The 14,615-nt window shown below is 34.6% G+C and overlaps 1 protein-coding gene across 6 annotated transcripts in view; it reads left to right on the top strand.

The window, feature by feature from the left end:
* Positions 1 to 3,742: 3,742 nt before the first annotated feature.
* Positions 3,743 to 14,615, top strand: part of LOC149065449 (polyadenylate-binding protein 4-like) — a 46,105-nt gene continuing 35,232 nt past the window's right edge. The window contains exons 1-3 of one of the 6 annotated variants that reach the window (XR_016195603.1): positions 3,782 to 3,831; positions 3,930 to 4,023; positions 4,340 to 4,473. Coding sequence is in view for 2 of the 6 variants with exons in the window: in XM_089253530.1 (XP_089109656.1) it covers positions 4,014 to 4,023 (10 nt within the window). In the remaining 4 variants the exon portion in view is untranslated. Of the gene's footprint in view, positions 3,832 to 3,929; positions 4,024 to 4,339; positions 4,474 to 14,615 lie in introns of those variants that run through there. The other 5 variants (XM_089253528.1, XM_089253530.1, XM_089253529.1 and 2 more) reach the window with 5 other exon arrangements.

Below are 14,615 nucleotides of genomic sequence, written 5' to 3'. Positions count from 1 at the left end.
ATCCGTATTTTCCGCATTTTCGGCAATGTTGCATCCTAACGTTCTCCTTACAGTTGACTACTGTCCAACCAAGATATACCTTGCCCCTTTTCATTATTTTGTCGAATGTATTGGGATCGACCTCAATTATCCGATTTCTGTTTCCTGTTCTTTCGTCTATTGGGTTTATATTTAACTTCGATTTTTAGGTTTTCTCGCAGACCATTTTGTGTTTCCAAATGGGTGACAATATTTGACTCATCAATAGTGTCATCGACACCATACAAGTATAGTTGTGGATCCCTCTTATGGGGCCGTTCAAGTATTACGTCATCATCGATGAGAGGAGGGGGTTTCCGATTTGCTGACTTTTGATGACAAGGGGGAGGGGGAGTTTGGATAATGCTTACGTCATCAACCGCCCTTTATGAAAATATGAGTTGGATTCAGAGGGGCAAAGCTGATGACGACATTTTGCTGACAAGGGGGGGCGGGAGGGGGGTCAGCGTTTTGCTGACTTTTTCTGACAAGGGGGAGGGGGTCAAAAATGGCTAAAAATTTGCTTACGTAATGCTTGAACGGCCCCTAATGAGTTTCGTACATTCGAATTTGTCTTTCAATGCATTTATTTTTCCAAATTCATCTATTATTTTATTCTGGTCTTGTCCCTTGTCTAGTTCAATGACTAGTCCTCCTCTTCTGTGGACCAACACTGCTTAGTTGGTATTTTCATTTGTTTCAATTGAAGGCAAGATTGTACTAACTTCCTTGTTGTCACGGGTCCCATGGTTTCATCCCTGGGAGTGATGTTCAATAAGTGTCTCTTTTTTATTATTCAACGACTTCTGCTTCTGCTAGTCTTTCTCTCGACTGGTGTCACTTGTTCCGACGCTTTTTTTGTCGCCTAGGTATCCCTCCCGGTACTTACAATAGTTAAAGGAATAGGTAAGACTATGAAACTCTGAAAAGGTGATCAGTTGTGTATGTGAGGTTTGTCAGAATTTTTCAGTTCACACACATGCGTTGCACTCAGGGGTGATTCGGGGCAAAATCTCTACCAGTGCGGGACCTATTTTTGGTGCCCATGACCTTCCTCCAATTTTTTGAAAAAATTCTGTTTTAATTGCTTTATAGTGATACGTTCAAAGGAACAGCAAGATTTTATTTCATATTTTTTTTCGCCCTTTCACCTCAGATTTGACGCCCTTTCTAGAGTGTTTCTGGGCGCCAAAATGCAGGGAACGCATGGAAAAACTCGGAAAAGAAGGGGGCGATGCAAGGCGATTTTCGCCATTCTATTTATTTTTCACAGAACAACAAAAAGAAAAACAAGCTGTCTAATATCTCCTGGAGGAGTAAACAAAATGAGTTCAAGTGCACGTTTTTTATCGTGACCGAAATCGGTATGTACTGTACGTATACCAATATAGGTACACTGCTCATAGATTTCCCTTCCTAAAAAATCAACTTCATATACCCAAATTTTTAATTTTTTTTCTCGGTCATTTTACATGTATACAGTATTTCATACGGTAATTTTTTTAAAATACTAAAAAAGATTATTTTCTGCTAATGTAATTAAATTATTAAATTCTGCTTTATAATTAAAGTTCCACTTTGAAATGGCCATAAAAGGAAAACTACTGGACAAAATGTTATCAAATTTGGTATTGTTAAACGAAATAAGACATTAAGACAAGGTTTAAAATGTTTTTAATCGTTTCTAAAATGAAACTGTCTGTAGGATTTTGACAAAATTGAAAAATGTGATACACTGACGTGTCCGTAACATTCCTCCTGATATGCCAAGAGTTATTGTTGGGAACGCAGTGATGTGATTTAACTTGTTTCAGAAAATTGTGGACGCCACATTGAACATGCTTTGTAACACGTTTTAGAAATGATTAAAAACATTTTAAACCGATGTCTTCATGGCTTATTTCGTTTGAAAATATTGCATATACCGTCATTCCCCGCAGGTGGTGGGTTTTTGAACTCTTTTTTTGCAGAAAATTGAATCCCATGACTTCCTGTAAACATTTTTTCCGGTAGTTTTCCTTTTATGACCATTTCAAAAAGGAACTTTAATTATAAAGACTCTGTATATCTAACTTTACCGTTTGTTTCGGCCCTCCTGTTATGTGGCGCCCTGTACAATTGCACAGGTCCGCTTTGCCTTAAGACCGCCACTGAGTGCAATCAATTTTTTTAAAGTTTTCGAACCCGTAATATTACAGCTTTTAGTTATTTTTCCTTTTTTCAATTAATTATAAACATTTTTTTAATGCCTATTTTAGACATTTTTTTAATGCCTATTTTAGACATTTTTTAATGCCTATTTTAGACATTTTTTTGTGCTTTTTTAGCCTGCCCATTTTGACCGTTTTTAGTGCCTAAATTTCCAGGCTCTAGTGATAAGTAATGGGCCTATATGTGAAAATAATAAGGAGGAAAATCTGTCTACTTTTATGAACAATTTTTGTTAATGGTCGATTTAAGTGTAGAACCATTTCTAATAGGATGATTCTTTCTTAATTACCCTGTATACGAAAATCAACGACCATACAGCTCGACAAACTTTAATCTTACATAAGGAATACTAATGGCATCAAAAAAACAAAATAAATATTTATATAATATTAAAAAAAATTGAATATCAATATCGTCTAATTAAAACCGAAAACAAGCGTTATTAAAAGCCCTCTTTTGGGATATCACATTCACTAGAAAAAAAAATTAAAAGCCCGAAAAAATGGGGGACATATGATCAGCATCTATAGATGGCCGCCGATAAATTTTTGGTCGGGGGGGGGGGGTCGCGCCAAAGTTTGCGAATCACTGCTCTATATCACATATCAGAGATCGAAGCTGCACAGGAGCTGCTGCAGAAATCCACACTAGAAAACTTCAGGTGCAGGAACGAATTCATTTTGCATTGATCCTTACGGGAAAAAATTGTTTTGGATTACAATCAGTTCGGTGTACAAACGGTGTTCAGTAACGAATTAAGTTCGTAAACCGGGGTTTGACTATTTTTAAGGAAGCCTAATTGAATTTTTATTCTTTTTTATAAATCAAGGATTGAAAATATTTTCAACTCATAAATTATATTACGATAATTACAACTATAAATAAGAATATTCACCTTTATTGTCCCCACATCCTGGAGTAGGGCCCCTAGGCTGGGATCTGTGGCCGGGCCCCCAAGATAGACTTTTCACAAGACCTTCTATAATGAGTTTATAGCATAAAAAAAGCAAAAAAATATGATAATTTTGTCCTAGGCCCAAGACTAGAGCATTGTCAGCCCACGACCACCTAAATTACACATCTAGGTGGTAGTGGCCAGCCCCACCGTTGTGGGGGGGGGGGATTTTTCACCTCCTACGTCTGTCAAGTTTTATTTCGAGGAATTTATTTTAATTCATTGTAATTTTTAATAAACTATTAATGCTTCGTTTTCGTGTTGTTAGTGAGTTTTGCAATAGTTAGCAACTTTGCTCTAATTTGGCGTCATTTATGGCGACAATTGGCAATGTCGTCAGGTATTTTCCTGAAATTTTCATTCCCATATTTTTCTCGAGGAAATATGGTCAGCTTTATCATGTATGTTATTCTAGAAACTCAAAAAAAGCTAAATATGCTTTTAATAAGTAAAACAATTTATTATTTTTTTTTTAAATAACATAATTGTTTTGTTCAGTGAATTAATTTTTTTTTTAGAATTAGTTTTATTCGAATTTTTTTTTTCTTGAAGGAGGCATTTGTAAATAAAAGCCAACTGCTACAAGAAATGTATTACCACAAGGTGTGAGTTTTCAAACGTGTTTACTTTCGTTAAACTAGCTTATAGTAATGCCATTAGTTTGTTTTCAATCATTTTAATGGAATTTCAATTATTGTATGTTATATCACTTATGTAATCGCTTTCATTTGTTTTATTTCCACAGGAGAAATAGGAAGCTAGACTGCCATTGATGTTTGGTTCTTCATAGCTAAGCAGTTGGTTTTCTTAAACAGAATAGTGAAATTTAATGCTTCCAAGTACGTATTCAAAAAATGAGTAATTTATAGGTGATACATATAATTATTTGTTTGTTTTAAGATATTACAGTAGCTATTGCTTATGAGAATCAGTGGTTATAAGAATCTACTGCTTATGAGGCTGTTTTATGCCTTTAACTAGAGTTTTGGTGCCATTTTGACCCCAGCTAGTATTAATGCATCTACAAAAATGAAAAATAGTTTTCATTAAAACAATGGGTTTTTCACATGACTTTATTCATTTATTAATTGAGTCTACTATATATAACTTTCCATTTTATTTAATTATTTTCTCAAAATCATTTACTAAAATCAGAGGATACGTATACAGAGCAGGATGTTTATTCGATATATGGCAGAAGACTTGCAGCCTGACGTCGGGATCTTTCAGACATGAACGGCACTGGCTTGCTGTACCTTTTGAAAATAATAAAACAAATAGTTATCTCCTTTGTGTTATGGTTAATGCAATGCGATTTCGCTTTTACATATTTTGTCATGACAGCTCGTGCAGGGTTGATTAACATGCTTCACTCACTGATTTCCCATCCCATGCAGTAAGAGAGCAAGGTGTAATAGCTTCTATATTGGTCATCACTTGGCGATTTTTGGTTGCAAACATGTCTGACTGCAAGTCACAAAGGCCTTCTAACGCTATTGAGACAGAAGCCAGCATAGAGAACATAACAATGCTGGAAATCAACAAGCATAATAATAATAAAAATATCACTATCTAAACTAAAACATCAAAATAATATAAGGTACCCACTCTTTTAAATAAACAACAGTCCTTCCTGTTGTATAAATAAATATTCTCTGTATAAAAAAAAAATAAAATCCAGACTATCTTTCTGTGGGTATCCACACTCTTTTGAATAAACAACAGTCCTTCATATAATAAATAAATAAATATTCTATGTATAAAAAAAATAAAACCTGGACTCTTTTAAAGAATAAGGAATTTCTCAAGAATAAACCTATAAGGGTATGTAAAAAAGAATAAATATTTAAGGTACAACCTGATAGAATATCTGATCCACATATTCTTGCTGTATAAGTACACTGTACACACAGAAGGGAAGGGGGAAGCAAGAAAAAAAATCAACAGTTTTTTCATTCAAACAGCCACAGAAATGGTGTGATGAAAGGAAAGAACAGAGGTGGCTTTTAGAAAGCCAGAGAAGTAACTGCAACTAGCACCATCTGGATTGGATAAGAAAGATCTAGAACAAATATGGCAGCCTAGCACCATTATGTCTGCCTTGGCGACTTATCGTTAGAAAAATGACGCCAAGGGAAGTGGTGACCAATATCGAAGCTGTTTCAGCAACGTGACCCTTAACCTGTGAATATAAGTAATTAAAAATAAATAGATTGCCATGAAGGTTTGGCCATGGCAGAGGTGTCCCTCCGGGGATGACTGAATGCTTAATATCAGCTTTGTATACAAGTGAAAAACAATGAAAAATAATTATCCAAAAAATCTAAGATGAAAGTAGAAGAGGGGGAAAAAAAAATTAATGCTACTACCGGGATTCGAACCATCAATCTTACTGCCGGTTTAACAATCTGTCAACTGGGCTAACAGTGGATGCTAGCTGGAGTCCTAATTAAATTTATCAATTCTTGAACATCCACTTGTCACTAATGTGCATGCGCTCTCAGAATGGACACTGAGAAGTGACGTCATTTTCTGTTTCGCTGTACACGAATAACTTCTGGCTCCGCGTAAGTATCCACAGCGTTTACTAAAACATGCATTCGAAAGAAATGGAGGAATATATGACTTTTTATAATTTTTTTAAATTACCTGTTAAATTTTTTAAAATAATTTTCAGGAATAAAATGAACAGATATGTCTAAAATATACTCAGAAAATGAAATTTTCAAATTCAAATAATATTTACCATATTTTCACAAGCACCAAAGTTTTTCTTGCAAAGTTGGAAACACAGTCCTTGCAAACACCACCATGACGTGGTGATCATGCAGATTCATGTATCGTTTTACTAACAGCACTCCTCATGCTCAATCATGAATATCCAATGCCTTTACAGCTATAGTGTAATGGACAATGTGTTGGTGATTTTTTTCTTTGGTGAGAAAATAGCAATAAAGCATGATGAGAAGTCACCAAAAGTGAAAGTTATGCTTTTGGACGTCAGAACAGCTATAATATAATCTGCAGTTGGCTACTTTTTTTTGGCGCCAAACACGTCTGACAGCCTGACTACCTGTTGTTAATATAAGTCACCAAGGCCATAACTGACACTAAGGACATAGGGAAAAAAATCGCCAGCATAGAAAATAATAATGGAAACCAACAAGTATACTAATAATAAAAATATCACTTTCTAGATTAAACATCAAAACATCATTAGGTGTGGAGATTAAAAATGAAACATTTTAGATTAAATAAGGGATCCGGATTAAAAATAAAACATAAATTAACAATAGTAGCATGATTTCAGAATGAATACTGAAACTGATATTTCTTTTAATACAATGGCCCTTCCTTATGGGAAAAAATATTCTCTATAATAAAAAAAAAATAAAAACCCAGATTCTTTTAAATAAACTACGATCATTCCCTTGTTGTATAAATAAATATTCTCTGTATTGAAAAATAAAAACGGACTCTCTTTTAAATAATAAATGGATCAGGGCATAAAAGTCTCTCTGGGTTCAGTCAATGATGCACGTAGGAGTAAATTTCAGATATAATGGCTTGTATGCAAAAAAATAACAAAAACGGAAATATTAATGTTATAACCTGAGAAGCAATATCCAAAATGAAATAATCCAACACTGTAACATAGGCTACTCCACTATGGAAAGCCATTTCAAAAGACACGCGTGAACAAAGAAAACCCCACGGAACTGGCACCACCTGCACACAGATGTTTGCATAGAACGTTTTAGAAATCAAGAGAGGAAATGGCAAAACCCAGCACCATTATATCGGCCTTGGGGACTATCGTTGGGTCGTGTGAAGGGAATCTGCGGATTATACTATAGCTTTTTCAGGAGTTCTTTTCGTGCAGAAGGAAAAAAATCTCTAAGCCAGCCAAAATAAGACAATACTAAGGCTGTTAAAATGAAAAAAATGACGATAAAAACGAATGACAAAAACAATAACAAAATAACATTCTAGACTAAATAAGGTGGAAGGGTCAAAATTAAAAAAAACCATCCGTGGAACAGCTGCAGTATAATTCAGAGTTCCCCTTTGTGACTGTATTTTTGGCACCTAACATGTCTGACGAAAGTCACCAAGTTCGTAACTGATGCTGTGGACGCCAAGAAAAAGTCATCATAAAAACATAACTAAAGTGAAAACCAACAATAGCACTATAAATAATAGTATAAATATTCTCTGTATAAAAAATAAAACCCGGACTCACTTTTAAATAATAAATACTTAAATAATAAATTTAAATGAAAAAATAAATACTTATATATATGAAACGATGCAACCTGACCGGAAAATAATCCTACTGATGTGCTAGAATGCAACAAAATGTAATGGCTATTTCAAATATTAGACAAAGGAAGAACCTTTTTGGTTCTTCCAACCAGGACTCTTTTAAATAGTACAATGATCGGAAAAAAAAAAACTCTTTGGGTTTGGTCAAAAACAGTCTCTGGGTTCAATAAAAACCCAATTTTGTATGTGGGGGATACTTAAAAATGAAACAATGCTGTACTTGTCCTACCCGGAGGAAATTTGCTCTCAGAATGTAAACGACAGCCAGTCAGAGCAAAATTATAACTTTATTAGCATTGCATGATTTCATAACTATTGGGAACATCACGAAAATGATGTCATTAAACAACTAAAACTTTCACAAGAAATTTTAAATATTTTATTCAATATGTTCTGACTATGAGGTGGAAGCGCAAAAATGCTTGTTCAACAACAGATCAGAGTATGTCATGGTAAAGTGCAGCATCATCTACTTGTACGTTTTTGAGTATTTTCATTTTCTTTCGTCAAAGAAAATTATATTGCTTCAAGAGTATCCATACAAATTTTTAAGTCATTCTGACCAGTGGTTTTTATTGTATAGTGTTTTGGAATCTGAATTTTAATTATAATCACCAGCTGCTTATTTTTTCATAAATCACTTACTACTGTGCAGTAAAACCTTGATTAACTAAGGGTTAATGGTGAAAGTATAAAAAAACTGTTGAATATCAATCCTGGTGCTGATATACAGTACAAGATGTGTGCTGCTTCTTATGGAAAGAAAATGGAAATGTCTGCAAGGCAATGAACCCCACGCTGGTCTTTTTTCTTCAGGGGCAGCTGGTGTGTTTATTGAATTATAAGACCACCTGCTTAGCATGATGGTGAAGTCACCACTGTTGCTGCTGCTTTGTGAAAGAAAAAGAAAGAAAACAAGCATGGAAGATAATACACCACTACATTTAGATCAAGGCTGAACAAATTGCAAAAAACTATAGTTGCCAGAACAGTTTTTTTAGGCGCAAAAATGTTTTTTACCTAAAGAAAAAGGTCCAAAATAATTTCTCTTGACTTTTTTCAGGGCATAATGACCCTCTTTCATGTTGGCAGATATTCTGCTATATATTCCAAAACATTTTGTGCTGCTCTTAGCCAGCAATATTTAGTAACTACACAAAGAAAATTTTAGGTGCCAATACCAATTTTTTAGTTGCCATGGCGACCTGCTGCCAGAAATTTGTCCAGCCCTGATTTAAATGTGGATGCAATCCCCACTCACGAATTAGCTAAAGGTAGAGCATCAGGATGTAACCCAAGATTAGAAAATGTAAGAATGAGAAATTTTGGTACTGTATGTAACTTAATGTAACTAAGATAATTTATATGGAAAAAATAAATATTTATATAAATTATTATAAATATTATAATAAATATAATTGTTATATATATTATAATATTATATACAGGGTTAAATCAGACCTATTCTGCCAAGTGAAAGGGGATGATAGACGAGCCCAAATGGATCATGAAACATCCCACCAACCGTGTCCTATCTCAAACCATTTTTGTGTTATGGTGGATAATCGATTATAGAAAAAATGTGTCAAGTCTAAAAAAACCTGCATTTGTGAAGTTTCTAAGAGACACACACAAACTAAGCACATATTTTGAAAGAACAGAACAGATCCTATAAGATGACATAATTTTCATAGAAATATCTTGATTTATTGGCGAGCTACAAGCATTGAAAGATTGACAAAGTTCAAAATCGAATTGTCTTCAAAACTTTTCATCGTCAATTACGCAAACAAAATAAATATAGTGTTTAATACTAAAAACAACAAGAAATTAATATAAAATGAATATGAAAGACTAATGTAAGGAATAAATGAATATCTAACATGGCATTTACATTTTTATACCTTTCTGAGGACCCTTCTTGCATATGGAAGATGGTGAAAAGGGAACACAGAGAAGTGCAGATATCATTGTTTGGAAGGGGAATCCCCCTCCACATTTGGACCTTAGGTATCAAGGCACTATCTGGAGACACTTCCTTTCTTGGTCTTTTGGACCTAGGCACAAGGACTAGCTTCAGAGTCACACAAGAAAGCTGTCCAAAGAGGTCTGTTTCTGCCGCCTCTTCAAAATTTGCCTAAAATTGGGCAAGATATCATTAATGGCAGTATTCACTGATGACTTAACATGCAAGTGCTGTTAAAACGATGGTTATTTAGAAAACTGTATTCTACATCCTTAGCAGACCGGTTAACAGCCGTATTTTTTGTGAAAATGTAGCTGCTGCTATTTGGGCTTTTAAAAAATAACAAGCTTGTTAACATATGCATGATACGTGTGTTTTTGGACTTCTTCCCCTCTTTTCTTTAATGTTTATTTTGTGGACTTTTGGGGTATTTTTCAAAAATTCAAATTTTTTATTCTTGAACTCTGAATTCATTGTTTTTTTCCTTGTTTCTCCTGGTAATTCAAAGTCAGTTTTGCGGACTTTAAATTTATTTATATTTCAATATTTTTGACAATTCTAATATAATTTCACATGCTTGGAACTTTTTTGGCAATTTTTTTGCTGAATTTGAATTATTTTTTTCGGTTTCTTTCTTGGATACTTCATAGTTTCATGAACTCTGAAATGCATATCGTTTTTGGACAATTCAAAGGTTATTTCACTGACATTGAATTACCAAAAATATGTAAGCCTATATATAAATAGCAGTTCCATCGTGCCTATAATGTTTTTAAAAAACCATCATGAGAAAACACTTTAAACGGAAAACCTTATTGAGAATGAATAGAGTTGGGACCACACACATGGCCCCCACAAGGGTGGGTCTAACAGGGCTCCAGCCCCGGGACAATTACCATTTCTTTTCATGCTATAAATGCACTATAGAAGGGTCTGTGAAAAGTCTGGCTTAGGGGCCCTGCTTTAGGATGTGGGGGCCATGGTTAGGACATGAAAATAAGTCTTAGGGGCCATTCAAGTATTACGTAAGCAGATTTTTTAGCCATTTTTGACTCCTTCCCCCCCCCCCCCCCTTGTCAGCAAAATTTCGTCAGCAGCTTAGAATATTTCATATCTTCAAAAAAAGGATGGTTGATGACGTAAGCAACCTTCAAATCTCCCCTTGTCATCAAAAGTCAGCAAATCCAAATCCCCCCCCTCAATGCTGACATAATACTTGCATGACCCCTTAATAATTGATAAAATGTTCTAAGTGAGGACGTCATAACTGCATTGACTGTATATGTAATACTAATAACAATGAATTGCAATCTTGTAGGAGTGAAGCAAATTTATGGTGTATAGATGATGTTTTTGAATGCTGGTAGATAGTCAGAAAAGTACCATAATTTCCGTTATGTAACCCACAAAAAAAACTCTGAAATTGGAAAATTTGGTATACAGCCTTTCATTCGGGGACATAACTAGATGTTTCATCTTATTCTTCAACAACACATATTTATATCAATACAATAGAGTGCAGTAAATTACTTCATTTGTTTGATCATTTTTGTCGCACCACTGTCATTTTCTTCACACAAGGGCTAATTAGACCGGGACGTACAATTTATTGCCCATTCCGAACGGCAGGCTTGGTTTTTTTTTTATACTCATCGAGAGGTTGGTGCGCTAACCCCTCTATGGGAGACTCCCTGCGGTAGCAATTTTTTGCTGCAGTCAAGTCGTAGTTTTTTGTTGTACCCTTGTCAGGAAAGTTACTTCATTTGTACTTCAAAGTAATAAAACTACTTTTCATGGTCATGTGATCATGATAGACGGTAGAAGTGGGGGAGGGGAAAGAATAGTTGAAGAGGTTTTTCTTTGTACTTTTTTTTTCCTTCTCGAAACTAAGAAAGAGCATGTCCCAGTGGGATATGTGAACTAAGTTTTTATACATTCTTTTTCCAAAATTTTGGGTATTTGGTGCACTATCACGCATCATCTCCACCTCTGGCATATACGAATACAAAATCAGGGGCCAACAATGGGCAAATTGCGCAAATATTGTTGTAGAGAGGCAGGGCCGTCATTTCAACTTTTCCGGGGGGGGGGGAGGGAGGGAGACAAAAAGAACATGAACTCAATGTAGTTATATATGTAATAAAATAGAGGAAAATATACCTTTTTCCCCTTGTGTGATGTGTGGGGGCACACGCCCGCTTCCTTTCTCTTTTTCCTCCGAAAAACCTCTCCCTTCGTCCAATCGGACCAACAAAACTTGTTTGTACCTTTCCCCCACACCTATCACTTGTTTCTGCTCTACCAAGACCATAGGCGGAGATAGATTTGGAAGTCTGGGGGGGGGGGGCACGATGATGTCAATTCTTATATACATTAAATCAGTCCACTCTACCTTGGACGCTGGGAGGGCAATGCCCCCCCCCCACCCCGTATCTCTGCCCATGACCAAGACACTTTTCGTCATGATACCGCTGTGATAGGAAGCATTGTGCGTGTGTGCCCACACACCACACAAGGGGAAAAGAGGTGTATTTCCCTATATTATTACGCATATATATATATATATATATACCACATTTCTAGTGTATTTTCTAAATCCGAGGGGGGCTGTCCCCTCCTAACCCCCCAAATGACGGGCCTGTAGAAAAATGATCGTTATAGCGAGAGATAGCATTATCATCAGTTGCCACCAAATTTATGCTGTTCTTGGCATCTCTTGTGAATTGGAGGTATATATACCATTGGAGGTAGGTAAATATAAACGGTAGATATAAAGGTAAATATAAAGTAGGTAGGTACCATAAAATGCATTTATAAGTATTCATCTGCAGGAAAAAATTATAATTGATTAGTTTTAAAAAAAAATTCAGTTATGTTTCACCCTGTAAAGTATTTATGGACAGTTTCCACATAGAAAGTAGCTTCACAGCAACTTCATTAACACTTTTAAAGGGTAGCTAGTACAAAATAGTATTTCTATTCAACACCTTCAAAAGAACAAAAACTGGTTAGGGATTTTAGAATAGAATGAAGGTGATTTTGACCAAAATATAAAAAATATATAGTTATAGGGGATTTATTATAGTAAAAGATATTGTTGTATCCAGAGGATTTTAACATTTAACTATTGGCCATTCTGAGCAAGTTTTGAAAAAATATTGTTGTAGAGGAATTTATCATCATATCAAGTATCATTCTAGTTAAATTTCTCTACAAATAACTCCGGATTAGTTTCTCAAACTTTTCTGTTTGACCACCGCTTTTCTCAGAAAAGAAATTCTTTTCCAAAGTCTTTTAATTGAACTTGTGGGATCCTATATTTTATCTGCAGCTATTACCATTATCTGGCGTTCCAATACTCCCATGGGATAATATCATGCATCCTTAGAAACACTGTTCTAGATTCACAAATCATTTTTAACCAAATCTGTGGGTACAGTCTAAAAAATAAAATTCTGAAGATGGTGTTAATGGTTAGATTGTTGAACAAATCCTTTTCACTATTTCTTTAGAGGTAAACTAGTTTCTGTTTGAAAAATTAATTTATTGAAGTATATACATTGGAACCTTCTATTAGTGAACACTTTTGAAGCACACTATTAATGAACACCATTAAAGAGAATTAAACAGGGCTACAATGTATTTTGCTATATGTTAACAGACACTTCCCATTTGCTGACAAAAATTTCGGTCCCACGAGTGTTCATTTTCCAGTGGTTACACTGTATTTAGACTTGAAGTATCACAAATATCATGATACAGTCGATGCTCGTTATAACAAACTCCTTCATTCCATGGAAAACATGTTATATTGGGAAGTTGTTATATCGAATGTTCAAGAAAAATCAAAGTTTAGCTTCTCTGGAAAACTGTATATTGTATTGATGAAATTAAAAATCTTTTCAGTTTTCTATAATGTTGTAATGAAAATTTATAATACAGTATGCACATTGAACTTATGAAAATATTGCATATGATCAAAACCTATATGTATTTTCTACTACATGCAGCAAAATAAACAAAAATCATTGTTTCTTAGAACGTGAGCTTTTCTCGAGAACAAAATTTTTTATTGACGATAAATGATTTTCCGCATTTTTGTGCCTCTCAAAAAAACATTTTAGAGTGTCAGTAGTGCTTGCAACGCTTTTGATGTTTGGCATCTGGATTTATTTTTCTTCTTCCGATGATGACATTTTACATTCAGATTGATAGTGAGAAATTGTCATTTCATTTGGATTTTCCCCACATTCTAGATCATTGTCAACCATAACAAAATCATCAAGCGTAATTTTTTCTTTCAGATTCAAATCTATCAGAAATTTCTTTCATCACTTCATCGTAACTCTCATTACCTACTGGCTAGACATCAAAACAGTCCAGTATAAAAATATCGTGATTTAAGTTATGTTCAATTGTTTTCACAGAAACTGCATTCTATGCTGCTTTAGAAAAATGCAGTGCTGTAATCATGTTCACTTTGTAAATTTTGCCTTCATCCAGTGATCAAACGATCCATCTTAGGAGTAGTTTCCTATAATTTTGTTTGAATCTTAAGATGATTCCCTGATCAGCTGTTGGGCTGACGTCACATTTGGAGGCAAGTATTCCACTGCGATGGATTTCAAACCAGCTATTTTAGGATGAGCTGTACAGTTGTCAATTAGAATGAGTATTTTTCTTCGTTTATTTGTCATTTTTCTGTCTAAACTCCTCAACTATTCTTCGAAAATGCTTGCTGTCATCCATGATTTTGCATGATTTTTGTGGGAAACCAGCAATGTTTTAACACCTTTAAAACAACTTGGATTTTTGTACTTGCCAATCAGCACAAGAGGAAATTTTTCTATTCCTGACATTTCCAAAGCAGAATATGCCAAAATCTGTGACATACGTCACAGAATAATCAGTACTACTGCAGAAGAATCTGGAAGAATTTTAAGAAAATGTAGAAAACACTATTATGGGGCCTTTTGCTGCAGAACATTTCAGAGTATGCTGATTTAAATCACTTGATTTTTTTTAAAAATCATTGATTTAAATCACAAAATTTAAATTTTGTTTTTTCTTTACATAAATTCAATGGTATTGAAGTAAATGTAACCTGATATGGTTTGCATGTTACTGATATGTGATAAA

This window comes from Pholcus phalangioides, unplaced genomic scaffold, assembly GCF_987345545.1.
Source record: "Pholcus phalangioides strain wild (caught in Gottingen) unplaced genomic scaffold, Ppha-v1.0 ptg000039l_1, whole genome shotgun sequence".
Classification (NCBI taxonomy): domain Eukaryota; kingdom Metazoa; phylum Arthropoda; class Arachnida; order Araneae; family Pholcidae; genus Pholcus; species Pholcus phalangioides.
Note: the sequence above shows the minus strand (reverse complement) of the source record. Positions and strands in the feature narration are given on the sequence as shown.